The 16,724-nt window shown below is 43.3% G+C and overlaps 1 protein-coding gene across 2 annotated transcripts in view; it reads right to left on the bottom strand.

The window, feature by feature from the left end:
- Window positions 1–16,724, bottom strand: part of PTPN14 (protein tyrosine phosphatase non-receptor type 14) — a 222,234-nt gene that overhangs the window by 36,683 nt on the left and 168,827 nt on the right. For both annotated transcript variants that reach the window (XM_053604957.1, XM_053604956.1), the window contains exons 10-14: window positions 15,626–15,713; window positions 14,723–14,805; window positions 12,224–12,281; window positions 8,797–8,875; window positions 4,429–5,885 (exon numbers count right to left, since the gene is read on the bottom strand). In XM_053604957.1, coding sequence (XP_053460932.1) covers window positions 4,429–5,885; window positions 8,797–8,875; window positions 12,224–12,281; window positions 14,723–14,805; window positions 15,626–15,713 — 1,765 coding nt within the window. The remainder of the gene's footprint in view (window positions 1–4,428; window positions 5,886–8,796; window positions 8,876–12,223; window positions 12,282–14,722; window positions 14,806–15,625; window positions 15,714–16,724) is intronic.

Here is a 16,724-nt window from a genome sequence, read left to right as displayed (position 1 = left end):
GCCAAGGAATGCAGACAATCACCATTAGTGGGGCAAATTCAAACACAACCTTCCCAGTATTCCCACTGTGCCTGCAGAAGCCCGTTCTTGAGTTTTTAATTCTCATGCATTCATTAGCTAGATAGGTAAATAAAGAAAATAAGAAAAAAGACTTCCTGCAAATACGACTTGCCACAGGCCTCAAAAAAAAACAAACCACAGGGTGTATGCAATACAGTTTAGAATGAATGACAAGGGCTGAGGGTAGACAGGACAAGGAAAAGAGAGACAGTTACGGGAATCATCTAAGCCAGTCACAGCGATGGCCCTTCTGCACAGATTGAATGGTGTGAAACTTGGAAAATGGTTTGGGATGTCGTTGATGGAGAGATACAGACACATAAGCTGTAGAGAAAAATCTTCCTAAGTTTCCATCCTGAGGAGCTAAGACTGAGGACTGTAATCCTATATTTACCTCTGGTCTTTGGTGCATCTACTGGTATCAAATCCAGAATGACAGCGGACATGGTTTAGCAAACTCACTAACGCTAAAGCCCGGCTGGGGTCATTGAAGATGGTCCCCCAGGCATTACCCTTCATGCTTCACGTACAGGGCTCACCAGCACAGACACTGCAGCCCCCAGTGACTACAGAAGGACATCACTGGATGTGACTATGCTATGGGAAACATGGATTTAGGGGCTGAGCAGACCACTCAGGGGAAGGTTTGAATGTTGACACCTGGCCCTGGCTTGTGGCTTTTTCTTTCCACCCTCTCTATCACACCTATACTCTGAAATCAGATCAACCAGGGCCAGCTGGCACCCCACTGTCCTGCTTCCTCACTTCCCCCAACTGACTGAGGTGTGAACTATTTACTGAGGCAAGCCATGAAGGCCACTTCCTAAAAATAGCTTTCTCTTAGACATTAAGGGAAGAACAGAGTACTTCAGAAAGCATAGAAAGAGATGAGGTGTATAGAATATAAAATTGTGACCCCAACTGAAGTGCAACCAACTTGCAGATTCATTTGACTGCCACCGATGAAAGGGTCATTTCTCCCTGGCTTCTTTTCAGAGATTTAGAGCCTTTTGTCCTTATTCTGTGATTTATAAATTTACTCCCCAAGAAGATGTCTTGAAGGCACCATCCCACCAGTTTAGGGATGAGAGGGAACTGTGTCTTACCATCACCACAACGTCCCCTACAAGCAGCCTCAGTGAGGGAAGCTGCCAATTAGGATCCTTATTCCAGTGACAGGCTAACCCATTGGACAATGGGTTGAAAGGTATAAAACTCTAACAGAATGGCTTTAGTTTCTCAATTCCAGCCATTACAGTGAAGGGTGAGGGTGGGCAGGGGTTAGATTTAAATTTCTAGGTTTTTATTTGTTTGTTTGCTTATAGTTTTTATGAGAGGGAATGCCCCCTACCAGCCACCACCAAAGTCACCTCTTTCACTTGGGAATCTGTTTCATGCCTCTCTGAAGTTTTGAGAAGCAGTAACTCTAGAAAAATGGTCCCGAGTTCCTCTTAATAGTGTCACTTTGTTCCCACCTGCACTGTAAGGTGACCCTAACTGGGCCTAAGACAAAGAACATCTAACTTACCTTCTTAGGAAAGGATTACTGCCTGGCTAGTGAACACTGAAACCCAATGATAAGTCAAACTATGTCTCTTAATTCCTTGTCACTCATCCTATTAGCTTTTTTATTTTTTATTTATTTATTTTTTTTGTAGAGACAAGAGTCTCACTTTATTGCCCTTAGTAGAGTGCTGTATCATCACAGCTCACAGCAATCTCCAGCTCCTAAGCTTAGGCGATTCTCTTACCTCAGCCTCCCCAGTAGCTGGGACCACAGGCGCCCAACGCCCGGCTATTTTTTGTTGCAGTTTGGCCGGGGCCGGGTTTGAACCCACCACCCCGGGTGTATGGGGTCAGTGCCCTACTCACTGAGCCACAGGTATTGCCCCCTATTAGCTTTTTTTTAAAAAATAAATGACTCAAAAATAAATGTTCTCACTGCATCTGACTTCTGGTGAGGGGGCTACAATCAGTGAAGTGTCTTTAAGACAGGCAGCAGCAGGAGCTGGAAGGATGAACTAGAAAGGCAGCAGGCCAGAATCATCCAGCAAACAGACAAGCAGCTCCACAATTATGGAGAGGTGCCAGAGGGAAGATTTCTGCAGGGCTTAGGGTGGCCTCCCCCATTATCTACTCCCATCAACCTGTAGAAGGTACCCATGGTGAGGAGGGCATTAGAGTATCTGAGATGTGGGGCTGCTGCTGCTCAGACCATGGTCAGGGGTCATGGAGAATCATCTTGAGCTCAGAGCTACTGGGACTGTCCCATCTTGCATGGCCCTCTGGCTCACCGAAGAACCTCCTAATTCTCCTCTAGGGTCTGCTGCTATCCTTGAGCTCCTGAGTATGTGGTCTTCAGGGGAAACAACAACATTTCTATTTAATGGAAAATTAAATAGAAATGGGATAATTACTTTCTTGAACTAAAAGGTAATAAATAAAATTTGCCAGCCACTACTATCCACATGGATGAAAAGGAATAAATACCATGGAGGGAAAAACAACAGTGAAAGATCCCCTGTCCCTCTGTGATTAATTCAAGGAGCTCTAAGTAGGGACCAGTAGCATGATTTTGCCTACAGGCTATTTGTTTAATTCGGCTAACAAGAGGGATGAATATGACCAAAATGAGGTTATGAGAACATGTGGACATCATTAAGTATCAAGTTGGCAGGAGAAAAAGCTAAATTGAATGCTTAGACTGATAGGTTCTTGATGGTAATGTTGCTTTTACAAGGCCTGGGGCCAAGAAGTGTTGAAAATTTCTTTCTACCAACAAATTACTTTTTTCACACACTAGGAAAGCTCTCCCCGCATGGCATCCACCCACAAATTTCCCTCCATCCCCAGCCACAGGCTTCCTTTGCTAGAGGCATACATATACCTTTTATAATTTCCTTTTAGGATTACAAACAGTACAAAAAGTTACATCTACATAAAAAACTCTTCACACTTTCCTGACCCAAAAGTGTTCAGGGAAGCCAAAACAGTGAGGCTGAAAATGGAAAATATTTTTTGTTGTTGTTGTTGCAGTTTGACTGGGGCCTGGTTCGAACCCACACTCACTGAGCCACAGGCGAGGCCTAAGAACAGAGAATATTCTTAATGTTTTTTAAAAGCAACAAAGTCGCTACAGATTAGATATCTGAACCCAGGAACTTGGCTTCCTTCAAATTGAGTCCCTTGATTATTCTTTTCACGCCAAAGCCCAGAGACAGGCAAGGAAGATCTACACGTGAAGGGCATTTAATGAGCTCCACCCAGTCAAATGTTAAGTTGCCACCGTGGAATTCCTAAAATAAGGCCTGGTTACTTCATAGTACAATGATATTGAAAGAAGAAAAGTCGATCTGAGTTTGATCCGTTATCATTAAATGATTTTTTTTTAAGGAAGCAAAAATTTCCAGGACAATTAGCAATGGAGATTTTTTAAAGTTATAACAATTCAACATGTTTTCTTATTAGCAAGAGACAGACTCATTTTGTTGTTCTAATATGCTCACCAATCATCTGCATGGGTCTTGTTCTGACAACATAACTGGCCTTCCTCCAGGTTGCACTTTTTAATTATTTTTTAAGAGACAGGGTCTCATTATGTTGCCCAGAGAGGAGTGCAGTGGCTAATCACAAGTGCAATCATAGCACACTATGTCCTGAACTCCTGTCCCGGAACCTCCTCCTACATTAGCCTCCCAGGGAGCTGGGACAACAGGTGTGTGCCACTGTACCTTGCTTTGAACAGTTTGAAGTTGGAGTAGTCCCACCTAATATTAGGATATATCTTCAAGTGTAGTAAGTATGCATGAAATGTGTATGTGTAAAAAATGTGAATTTTTGATAGAATTGAGGCTCAAAGGTAAACTTCTGAGTTATAAATCCATTTGCTATAATTTTCTTAAACACCCATTGAAAAGAAAATCTGAAACTAAAGCTAGACATATCGCAGCCCAGATGATACTGGTGAGCTATCTTGACCTATGGATCTTCTAAACAGGAAGTTGGTATAAAAAAACAAAAACAAAAACAAAAAACAACAAAAATAAAAAAGCTTTTCCTCAAGAAAACAAAACACCTTAGTGTTGTAGGGAGGCAAGCTTCTAGCAGCTCACACAATTGGGAGTGTGAGCGTGAATAAACATCCAAATGTTGGCTGAGGCACTGACCTCAGCACCACCCCAAAGATACCTATGAGCACCCAGGAATGACAAAGGAAGATGGACGTGAAAGGGGAAAAGCCAACATTTTGTGCAGTAGAATACAGATGCGCAGTGATCCTTTACAAAGTTCCCACATTCCCTGAATAAGCCGTGCACGAAGCACGTGTGCCTTCACCCCAGAAAACACCCCCTAGAGGCGGACACTCACCCTGATCATCATCTCTCTCTCTATAATGCTGTCCTCCAGGGAAAACATTTCGGACACGGGTCTCTCCTTCACCGGCTCCTTTTTGACCCGCTCCTTCACGCTGGTCAGGTCGGGCTCCGAGATGGACGGGCCGAGAGCGGCCCCGCTGCCGGCGGGCGGGTCGGGCCGTGCGGCGCTGACGGCCTTGGCGGGCCCGTGCCTCAGCGCCCTGGCCCGGGCGGCGGCGGGCGGCAGGCTGGGCGGGTCCGGCCGCAGCGCCCCGTTGCTCACGCTCTTCCTGGGCCCCGGGTACTCGGGCGGGGGCTTGTTGGGGATGCGGGCCAGGGCCGCCTGCAGCTGGGCGCTGTACTCCATCTTGTCGCGGAGCGCGGGGATCGGGGGCACGGGCTCGGGGGCCTCCTCGTCCTCCTCACTCTCACTGCTGTGGATCAGCATGGTGGCGTCGGAGAAGGTCTTCTTGTGGTGGAACTGCGGGAGCTGGGGGGCCTCGGCGGGCGGGCCCTGCTCCCGGAGCGTGCCGCGGCGCGCCAAGGGGAGGTGCAGCGACTTGAGCGCCATGGCTTCCATGCCGCGCACCATGCTGTTCATCACCTCCAGGCTGTGGCGCTTGTTCACCGAGCCGTGGTGCTTGGTGGCCGTGAGGGGCTCGCTCACCTCCTGGAGGGACTGATGGACCACGGGAGAGCTGTCCTCTTGGAAGGTCTTCACAGACAGCTGCACCTTCCTGGTCACCAGGTCCGGGCTGCTGCCACTGACGTACTTGTGGCGGTGGCTGGCCAGGTCTGGGGTGCTGGTGGCGGGGCGCGGCCTCGGGTAGGGGGGCGGCGGCCTGAAGAGATAGTTCTTGAGCATGTGGGCTGTGCTGTAGGGATGGCTGCCTTGCAGCTGCATGTTGGCCAGCTCCGGGGTGCTCACTGTGTGGGAGATGGCACTGGCCCCCGGCTTGCTGGGCACCACAATACTCTTTGGGTTCATGTGGTCAGAGGGACCGACCAGTTTGTTACCATAGCCCCCCTGTGGCCCATAAGCGATGGTGTAGGGGTGTTTCTCCCGCATCTCGGGCTGGCTGTACACCAGGTCCTCCGGCTGGTTGTAGGCATGGGTGTTGAGAATGTTGAGGTTGCGCAGAGACTGGCTCTGGCTGTCCGTGTGCACCATCCCCCTCTTCATTTGCCGCATGACTGTCTCATAATCAGGGGTCGGCCTGTAAGAGGGCACGATGATGGCACTGTGCCGGTGGCTGGGGATGTAGTCAGCCCGCATGATGTCGCTCCCAGGGATGCTGAGGTTGGAGGACACCGGGGAAGCCTGGATGAAACTCTGTGAGCAGCTGAGGGAGTTGACGCTGTGAACACTGCACACACTGCCGTTGGTGACAGTGCCGTTTACATAGTTCAAGTCCAGGCTGTTGTGAGAGTTGCAATACAAGGCTTCTTCATTCCCGTGGAAAATGCTATCTACAAGAAGTCAAACAAAGGCGCATGAATCTCCATCCGCACTGCCACAGTGAAGTTGATCCTCACACTCATGGGTTGACTTTTAATTTAAATAAGTCATAAAATGTGAAATCCCCTGGTCTCCACCCACATATCCCACAGAAAAATTGTTACTCTCTTAGAGCAGATGCCAACATACAGAAAGAACATATTAAAGCAGACTGAAAAGAAAAAGTAAACCAAGACAAAGAAAGGCATGCACGTTTGGAGTAAGTGTTGTCACCTGGTGTGCAACATGAGATTTGAAATCAGGTACCAACAATGGCCCACATGCTGGGTAGACCTGTCCTTTTGTGAAGGGCTCAGAAGCAGTACTGGATATTTAGGCCAGGCAGTCAAGAACTTTAATAGGGTGATAGATTTAAATTATAGGCCACATGGAGCTGTTTGTCCTGATAGCAATGGAAAAGGTCCTTGTACCCAAGAGACTGTTGAGCTTTCATAAAGAAACAAGAAGAGTGATGTGGCCAGAATGTCAGCATGGTGGGCTCTGCACCTGTAGCTCAAGTGGCTAAGGCGCCAGCCACATACACTGGAACTGGTGGGTTCAAATCCAGCTGGGGCCTGCTGAACAACGACAACTACAACCAAAAAACAGCTGGGCGTTGTGGTGAGCACCTAAGGTCCCAGCTACTTGGGAGACTGAGACAAGAGAATTGCTTAAGCCCCAAGACTTGGAGGTTGCTGTGAGCTGTGACACCATGGCACTCTACCCAGGACAACAGCTAGAGACTCTGTCTCAAAAAAAAAAAAAAAAAAAAAAAAAGAATGTCAGCATGGCTAGCTCATTCTGAGGGGCAACCAGTGAAGGGAAAATTAGAATAAAAGTTCTTTTTAGCCATTCCTAAAATCCTCCTTTAGATTTGGTTTTGTCACTGAGGTCAATTCAAATAAAATTAATTATGGTTTAATCTCCAAAGAAATTAAAAATTAGATTGCTAAAGTCAGACCCATTCTATGTGTCTGGTGTTCCTTTAAAACACACACACATCCCCCTCCCAAGGAAGGCAACTTCTTGCCAAAACACTTTTCTATGGCCAAAATATATTCATTTCACACCACATATTTAAGCTGAGCAAAGCTGAAGAAGGCAAAGTCAGAAAAGGTGACTGAAAATATTCAATTGTGTGAAAAAGGGGGGGGGCGCAGACCCAGATCTGATCAGATGGAATAAACAAGGAAAACTAGGAGAGAGATAAACGTTTTGCAATTTATCTGCCTTTCATAGGGCTTGCTGCCTCCCCTTAGAAACAGGGTAACTTTGTTACTCTGTTTATAAAAAATATCGGGGAAGCCCAAGAGCTAGAGGTTGCTGTGAGTCCTGTGACGTCATGGCACTCTACCAAAGGCAGTAAAGTGAGACTCTGTCTCTACAAAAATGGAGCAGTGCCTGTGGCTCAAAGGAGTAGGGTGCTGGCCCCATATGCTAGAGGTGGTGGGTTCAAATCCAGCCCTGGCCAAAAATGGCAAAAAAAAAAAAATACTCTTTCCTTATTTTAAATGGTCTTGATTGTCTTGGTTTTCATGTCATACTTTTGTAACACAGAGGTCTCTGGATAGCCAGGAGTTGATAACATAGAAACTATTCACTTAATATATTGTTGACATCCAAGGTTTTTCCACAATCTCCTTTCTGGAGATGTAGTTAGTATAATGATCAAGAGACTCTGATTTTTCATATCCAAGCTCCACCACTAATCTCTTTATTTCCCAATTTTTTACACATATAAAATAGAAATAATAATAATACTCATAGGTTTATATTGAGGATTAATTAAATGAGAAAATATACAGCGAGTGCTTAGAGCAGTATCATAAGTGCTTTATAAATGGTAATTGTCATCATTCTCCTAGTAGTTACTATTGAAATGGGCTTTTTCACACATTTTGCCTGGGAGATGTTATAAGAAAAAAAGAAGGATAAAACAGATTTCCTTTATAAGCAACATGTAACCATACTAAGGAAGGGGCTGGAGTCTACGGCCATACCACCCTGAACGCGCCCGATCTCGTCTGATCTCGGAAGCTAAGCAGGGTCGGGCCTGGTTTGTACTTGGATGGGAGGAAGGGGCTGGAGAGAGAGGTGAGAAAAAAAGAGGCTGAGCTTGTGTATTTCTTCCACTCCAGATGCCTGCATTCACTGGCCCTCTGATATTGGCCATGAAAGTGAAGTGCATTCAGTTAGACTGCACCGTGACGCTCTTTTCTCTTAAGCTCATTTATGAAAGGGAGGAGAAAAGAACTTGCTATTGCCTTGGCCCAACTTCTTGAGCAGCCAATTCTGGAGAAATTTTCCCCTCAAGGGTAACCAATATTCTAGGCCTTGCACAAACTGAAACTGCTAGCTACTGTCATTCAGACAGTAAGTTACAATGAAAATATCACTGTTATCTTTATTTGATATTTTTTCTTTTCTTTCTTTTTCTTTTTTTTGAGACAGAGTCTCACTATATTGCCCTCAGTAGAGTGCTGTGGCATCACAGCTCACAGCAACCTCAAACTCTTAAGGCTTAAGCAATTCTCTTGCCTCAGCCTCCCAAGTTAGCTGGGAGTCAGGTGCCCGCTCGGCTATTTTTGGATGCAATTGTCATTGTTGTTCAGCAGGCCCAGGCCAGGCTCGAACCCACCACCCTCGATGTATGTGGCCATACTGAGCTACGGGCACCAAGCCCAATGTCATCTTTTTTTTTTTTTTTTAATTTGGCCGGGGCTGGGTTTGAACCCACCACCTCCGGCATATGGGACCGGCGCCCTACCCGCTGAGCCACAGGCGCCGCCCGCCCAATGTCATCTTTAAAAAAAAAAAAAAAAAAAAAAGTTCCTGGTATTCCACTTCTTATCTAAAGAAGGGCCGAGGGCCAGCTGAAGTTACCTTGCGAAGTGTGTGTTTCCGAGTAGTGCTCCCCACACTGGCCATGCACAGGAGGCAAGATGTACGGCTGCTGCCTGGGCTGAAACAGAGAGCACAGCAAAGGTGGGGAGGCTGGGCAGACATGGCCGCTGATGTGCCCAGAGAGCCCAGCCCTGACACAAGGCAGTCCCCACCACCATGTCATCAGGGAGGCATGTGGCAGCTGGCTACCCTGCCACCCCTCTGACCCAACCATCTTTTACACATCTGCACTCTCGGCTCACCACTAAGCCTGAGATTAGAGAAATGACAAGGGAGACCTGAAATTGGTTCAAGATCAGAAATAATCAAGACTGAATGCAGCCTTCCATTACGTTCTAAGATACCTGCTCTGTGCCTTCCTTTACAAGAATAACTTAGGACAAGTACATTATTATAACCCATCTAAGAAATGAGAACGAGAGGTACACCTGTTTTATACTATTCAAAATTCTATTCACCAGCTCCACACACCAGCACAGCTGTGCCTACAATCCAGGTTCACGGCCCCACATCAGCCTCAAATAGGAGGAACAGGGCTGGTATGAAGATGGGCCCAGGGGCAAACTTATATAATTAACTAAAATGTAACAAACAACGAGTGTATAGCTCTCCAGACCACTTACTGACCACCCCACTGAAGAACTAAATGTAGGTCTAAGGTCTAAATGTAGAACTAAGGTCCCTGGCAGGTAATCCAGTCCAACCATCTACCCCTTCTCCCTCAAGGCAGAGTCTTTTCCATTAGTCTCTTAAAAATGACTTTTAAGCTCTTCCTGAGTAACCTCCTGCTTCAGAAGAGAATAAAACTTTCAGAAAAAAAAAATACTTAGATGAATTACATGTTTGAACAAAGGAAATATGACAATTCACTAATGTGATCTACAGCAAGTCATTTAACTTCCGTAGGTCTCAGCTTCCTCTCCATCAAACCAAATTGTTTCCTCTCCCTACCTCAAGCTTTATCCCTTTTATTTCTGTATTGGGGTTTCAGGTTAGAGTTTGTTTGAAAAAAGTTTTGATGTGAAAAAAACCCCTCAAATTTGTAAGCCACTAAACATGATGATCTTATATTTCTCTGACTTAGCCTTATAGATATTATTTTAAAGATAACTGTTTTACCAGAGAAGCAGCTGAGCTCAAATCAAGAAACTCGAAGCCAGCAGGGGTCACACTTTCTCAGCATCCCTCAATGGAAAAGGAACACTTGCCAGAGCTTAAGCTGGATAAGTAACTCATTTGTCATTTTCTCTGCCACAAACAGTGCTTAAGCATCAGGAGAGCAAATAAAGAAGGAAATAAAGACAACAGATCTCCAAATTAAGTGGAACCAAGAGAGCAGAACTGAAACTAATTTAATCTAAGAAAGTAGTTCAGGGTACCAAAGAAAAGATGCTAGATCAGTTCTAAATATCCTCAAGTCTCCCTTTGGCTGATTTTCGAGTTATAATTCAAAAATATTTTTCCTTTTCTTGGCAATACATAATTCAACTCAATTTTTCCAGGGTAGGACAGCCAGTTGTAAGGCTTTAAAAAAACAGTGGAGAGGAATTTGTACAAGAGAGGAGAAATACATGGTGAGGCAAAGTTAGTTCACTGCCTTTTCTCACTTATTAAAAAAAAAGTCACTATTTATGAACTGGTGCAAGCGGATCCTCTGAACACCATTTCAGGATTGTATCATTTATTTTATTTTTTTGTATATTCTAATATATTACTCCATTTCTTTCCCAATTTGCTAATCAGAAATGAATCAGATGCCATATAATAGGCAGCAGGCAGGCAAGACAAAAACAGCATTAGGCAGTCCTGTTTCTCAGCAAAGAAGTCAAGAGACCATGTTATCTGGTGTTATTTTCATTCACTATAAGGAATTCTTGGTGAAATGGTTTGAATGTAAAGGGCAGGGGAAAGGGGGAAGCCATGAGTTGGATCAGGCTTCCTGTAGACTGTCTTCATCCAAATAAGATAGGCAAGCCTCTGCATTTTCTCTAGATAATTTGGACAAGATCAGACCACATGAGAGTCTTTAAACACTTTGACTTCCATGGTGTTTCATGGACATACATGAAAAATCATCTCACCAACACTTCGATGCTAAAGATAGGAAAAGGAAAATAACACCAATAAAGGAGAATAAAGAAACCAGTCCATGAACAAATCTATTGGTGTTCCAGGGGAAAGCTGAAGGCCAAAGGGCCACCTCAGGAAGTATTATGTGATGATAAAATGGCTCAACTCAAGAATTCCAAAAGTCCATGTCTATGTATTTTCCAGAAAAAAATTTTCTCCAAACTTTTACCTTAAAAGACAAGTTAAAAATATGCCATAAGGTATATAATGCATCTGAAGAAAAATTCAGTTGTAGTCTATCAACTTTAAGAACTGTTCATCCAGAAAAACAAACAGGTCATGTGTTTATTTTGATTTTTTGTGAGTTTAAACAAGCAGAAAACTTTGAAGGAAACCAACTCTTCACATCTTTCTACTATATTATCTTTGAATAATCCTGAAAATAAAACATAACTGAAGAAAAAACACAGGTATTGATATTAGACTTGTGTTTCCGCGTTCATATGATGAGGATAACAGTTTAAAAAAACACAGCAGCAGCTAAGGCTACATAGAAAAGTGAGATCAATTAAAATTTTTTTGATGGCTCGGCACCCATAGCACAATGGTTACAGTGCCAGCCACATGTACCGAGGCTGGTGGGTTCGAACATGGCCAGGGCCTGCTAAGCAACAATGACAACTACAACAAAAAAAATAACTGGGTGTTGTGGCAGCCACCTGTAATCCCTGCTACTTGGGAGGCTGAGGCAAGAGCATTGCTTAAGCCCAAGAGTTTGAGGTTGCTGTGAGCTGTGATGCCACGGCATTCTATCGAGGGTGACCTAGTGACACTCTGTCTCAAAAAAAAAATTTTTTTTTTTTTGGACAAATTAAAGCCTTAAAATTAGAAAATGTGCATTAATTTCCCCCACTGGATACTCTGATACAGTCAATTTAGAGTCATTTAATACTTGCACATTTAAAAAGCATTTTTTGAGTAGTTTATTATACTCTACCTATGATAGTAAATACAAAAAAAAAATGTGGAGCTTATAATTGAAGACATGTCTTCATCCAACAATCAGAACAGAGGATCAAGGAGATAAAAACATACTACACTTTGTATGTATGTTGGAGGGCCATCATCTCATTGGCCTGGAATAAGACTTACTCACTGGGGTAAATCTAAAGCTATGGACATGGATCGTGCAGGGGACAGGGCTAAAAATGGGTGGCTTGGCAGAATGATGCTCTTCTGTGTTCTCACAAGATCTTAACCAGTCATGATGCCCTCTCAAATAACAAAGAATACTCCACAGTCAAGACTGTTGGATTACTGAAGATTCTATACATACCAGAGAGGACCGGCTCCAGGTAGGCTGGCGTCTGATGGGAGGTGGAGAATTTGACTGCCTACATAAAAAATTGAAAACATGAGAATGGTCATTATTATTCACCAGATACAAAAAGAATAGATAGACAAAGGAGAGAAAGAAGAGGAAAATAGATAAGACTGGGTAAGACTTATACCAAGTGTAAACACTGTCTATTTCTGGGTCGTTTTATCCTAAGAGCAATTTTGATTTCCTTTTTTTTTTCAAAACGTTTGGAAAATATAGTAATTTTATAATGGTAGTTCTTACAAAGTATTAGTAAAAGAGTGAGGTTTATTCTATAGAAAGATTATGAGGGGAAAAGGACTAAAAAATCACACCATTACATGGATTTTTAAAAAGTGTATTCTTTATACTTTTATGTATGTGTAAAATCTTTCATAGTTAAAAAAATCCAAGGAAAAATATTTTTAAAAATGCTTCTAGTCAAATCAAAATCCAAAATATATAATATTTTTGAGTATGACCCTTTAAAAGTACTTTTTAAGGTAATATATTTTACAAATATTTATCTGACCAGATCCTTTGCAGACTGAGAACACAGATTTTGTTTTAATGTGGAAATAAAAATAAACTCTAAGTTTTAGCAAATCCTTAAGAACTGAAATCAAAGTTGCTTTTCAGCAATACAGTAATGGTTCCCAAATACCATCAGAATGTTTTTCCTAGTCTTCTATGTTATCATAAAAACAAAACAAAACAAAACAAAACAAAATACACCAACCCCAAACCAGGATATGTAGAGCTTTTCATCAAACTAAAGTTCTTCAATTTAAAGGATTTTCCATGATCTGAGATTTCATTCTTCCTACATTTTTGGTGATAAAGTATCTTCTTTTTTAATGAAATGAACATAATGTAGTTATGTTGAATTTTTTAAATGACTGGCTAAATACATTATTATCAAAGGTGGGATACCCCAGGCCGTAATTAACATAGTGCCGAGCCTCTGAAACTGTGCAGAGAATTTTAGTGTGCATGTGGGTACTTTTTAGAGAGTGTGTGCTATAAATTTTAATCAGATAAGAGGCTAGAAATCTCTCATACCTGGTTAGGAAGAAGAAAAGAATGATTGTTATTGAAGTAGAAATGAAAAACAGAATTTCTTCTTATTTTCAGTTTAATACGTGATGTTCGCTAATATTGGAAGAAACAACCAGCAAAGAAATATAAATACTCAGTATATTTTAAAGTAAACCCATTCACTAAGAAGTGGTTAAACCAGAACACTACAGTGAAATATGCTTACTTCTCCAACAGTTTGGTTTATTCACCCTTCAGACGTCAACTATAGAATTCTTGTTAGTGTCAAAGCCACCCCCACAGGTCAAAAGCAGGAGCAGAGCAGAACGGCACAGAAGCCACCTATAGGGAATCTGCTCAGAAGAACGGAGTGTGGGGATGCATGAGAGAATGAGTCTGGAAGAAAGATTTGGCTGCTCGACTTTCCATTCTTTGCTCAGCCTCCTGATTCATATTTGCAAACTTTGCTGGTAGATAATACTATGAGATACAGTTTCAAACCCTGACAGTGACTAATTGCAGTGACTGGTTTGAAGAGCTTCCACTGTGTGCAGAAAAAAAGTCTGGCATGACCTGGGGACCCAGTTATAAAGCAGGAACGGCTCTAGGACAGTACTCTGCATACTCCTGATGTGTCCACTGTGGGAGTGGAAAGGCAGTTCTTCTCTTGCATTTACAACCCCGACGCTCTTTGAAACAAAAATTAAACACATTGGGTGCCCAAACTGCTGAATGCACTCTGCTAAGGAACGTCTTTTGAAGGCAACCAAGGTAAAGACAACAGGAGAGTGAGCCCCAGCACGCCACATCTGAGGTCAAACCACATGTAAGTGCCCTCATCACACATCCCTTTATCACTCTTTATTTCCAAATTAAATTAAAAAAATACACACGGATTTGTGACATCTATGAGTGTCTTCCAAATCGTCCTCTAATTACCCTGGCCTCTCATTTGCAGTCAGGTGACATGACCCAGGAGCACACGCAGGGTTAGCCAACTGTGTAAGCGAAACAGGGCTGAGGATGACAGGAGCTTCTTCTCTTTCAAGTTGGCTCGTCCCTCTGTTACCCACTTCTGAACACACTCCACATCTGACACGAAGGGGCACCCTGGCAAATTGGGAACCACTCAGCTCCTCCAAACTCGGAGCAGAGGGTTGGAAAGGCACTAATGTGGGCCGACCCATCCAGGCAGTCAAGCCCTCGCAGGCAATGTGTGAATTATTTTCTCTCTAGGCACATGTACTACGCTAGACACTCTTCATCATTAAAGTTCTGTCACTCCTGCCCGGCTTTAAGTTACTTCTTTGGCTTCTACAACGAACAAAGGAAAAGAGTGAACGGAAACAGCAATCTACAACCTCCCTAAAGTACATGAATTTAATCTGACAAAGCCATCTAGGGACAGGGTGAGTTAAGTGGTAAATGTGTACTTACTCTGTGCAGATTTTGTTTTGTTTGTAAAACTTGTGCCGTGTAACAAATAACCGAGAAATATACTTGGCATTTTCGATATCATCCTTAAAAACAGAACAGAAAAAAAATGAACATTAGTTTGATTAGGTGTACATTTCCCTAAGATTCCTCTTGGGATTGGGGGGAGAGGTATCGCTTTCTCCCTTCATCTCAACCACAAAATAACAGGCTGGGCCAGCAGGCAAACCAACCTGCCGGACTGCAGCAACAGCCGTGCCTACAAAGCCTACTGAAGAATGGCAGAAAATGCTACCTATTAAGGAACCCTTTATGTCCTGACTAATGAATCGCCATGTCTTCGTGTAATTCTAGATCAAGTGCATTAAAAATAAATGGCTGAATCAAGGCAGAGCATAGAATAAACAGTAGATACCGTTAAATTGGAGATAGTGAGACACATGAATGGCCTGGTTCTTGAGGAGGCCCTCGACAGAGGTCAGTCACTCAGCTTACTTCAGATTAAGCTTGGGCCACGATGGGGAAGAAAAATTCAGGGCAGCCAACAGAAGCAAATGCCATGCAATATAATCAGGGGCTACCCAATGAGGGCTGTAACCAGAGAGCACGGAATGCAGCAGGCCAGACAGCGTGCTCCATCACAAGTCAGGCGGGTGGAGGAATCCAAATGTTAGGGTCAAAAGTCAGCTTGGAAACCTGGTATGTTGAACTTGGTATTTTACCACTGCTGTCCTGAAATGAGTCCTGGTAGCACTGCCAAGTATTCAATAGCATCTCTTCAATAGAATACTGATTCTCCCAAGGTACAGAGAGCACGGAAAGGAAAGGATATTATGAGTTGAAAAGTCCGACAGCTGAGCTGCTTGTCGCCCAGCCTGCGTGCACCCATCCACATTGCTTACTTACCGTGTGGAAGAGGGCAGTCTCTTCTTTGTTGATGAGCTCGACTAGAATGGCGGACTTGTTATGGGTGATATTCCCGATGTCATTCCACCTGGTTGAAAGAAATGTAACTGTGTCTGCCCATTGTTGTCCCAGATGTTTACAATCCAACATAGGAGCTCACCTGCTGCTGTTGAGCTTCACTTTACAAATTAGAATCTAACTATTTTTTCAAAAAGCTAAATATTCCTTCTCTCAAAAGAGAAACGTAAACGTAACATGTATTCAAATACCTAAAAATTTGATGTAAAATATCTAGATAGCACTGTTCATAAAGGATAGATTCCTTTACAATCAGCAATGAGGAAAATTTGCAAGGGACCTTTGCTGCCTCTATTTTCTACCTGAATTTCCAAACTGACAAAACATTTCCCTGACCCCTGCTTTGTAATGACAGGAGAACATAAACTGTTAAAAAATTGTGTGTTTCCAAGAATCTAAGCGGAAGAATTCATTTATTCTGTGTTGCAATGTACACTACTAACCTTCAAAAAAACACCCAAGGACTACTTAATTTGACTATGCTTTTTTGTTGTTGTTGTTTTGTTCTTTTTTGAGACAGAGTCTCACTATGTCACCCTTAGTAGAGAACCGTGGTGTCACAGCTCATAGCAACCTCAAACTCTTGCCTCAGCCTCCCAAGTAGCTGGGACTACAGGTACCCCCCACAATACCCGGCTATTTTTTGTTGTTGTTGTTGTAGTTGTCATTGTTGTTTAGCAGGCCTGGGCCAAATTCAAACCCACCACTCCAGGTGTATGTGGCCAGTGCCCTAACCACTGAGCTACAGGCACCAGGCCTTGACTATGCTTTTGTGATCAAACATACACACACAGGAAAACAGACTTTCCTTCCCTGTTCTCATGGAGACCTTATCTAAAATGAGATACACCAAAATAAGCCCTGGACAAGGGGAGAAAAGCTACTGCTTCCCATTCTTCTCAAAGCCAATTTTCACCCTCTGTGACCACTAGCTCCCCTTCACTCAGAGCCTGGATCCTGCCCAGTGCTGATTCACCCCATCACACACCTGCTCATTCCCTTCCCCTTCCAGCATCCTCTG

The sequence above is a fragment of the Nycticebus coucang genome, chromosome 10, assembly GCF_027406575.1.
Source record: "Nycticebus coucang isolate mNycCou1 chromosome 10, mNycCou1.pri, whole genome shotgun sequence".
NCBI lineage: Eukaryota > Metazoa > Chordata > Mammalia > Primates > Lorisidae > Nycticebus > Nycticebus coucang.
The sequence above is the reverse complement of the archived record's forward strand: the minus strand, read 5'-3'. Positions and strand labels throughout refer to the sequence as shown.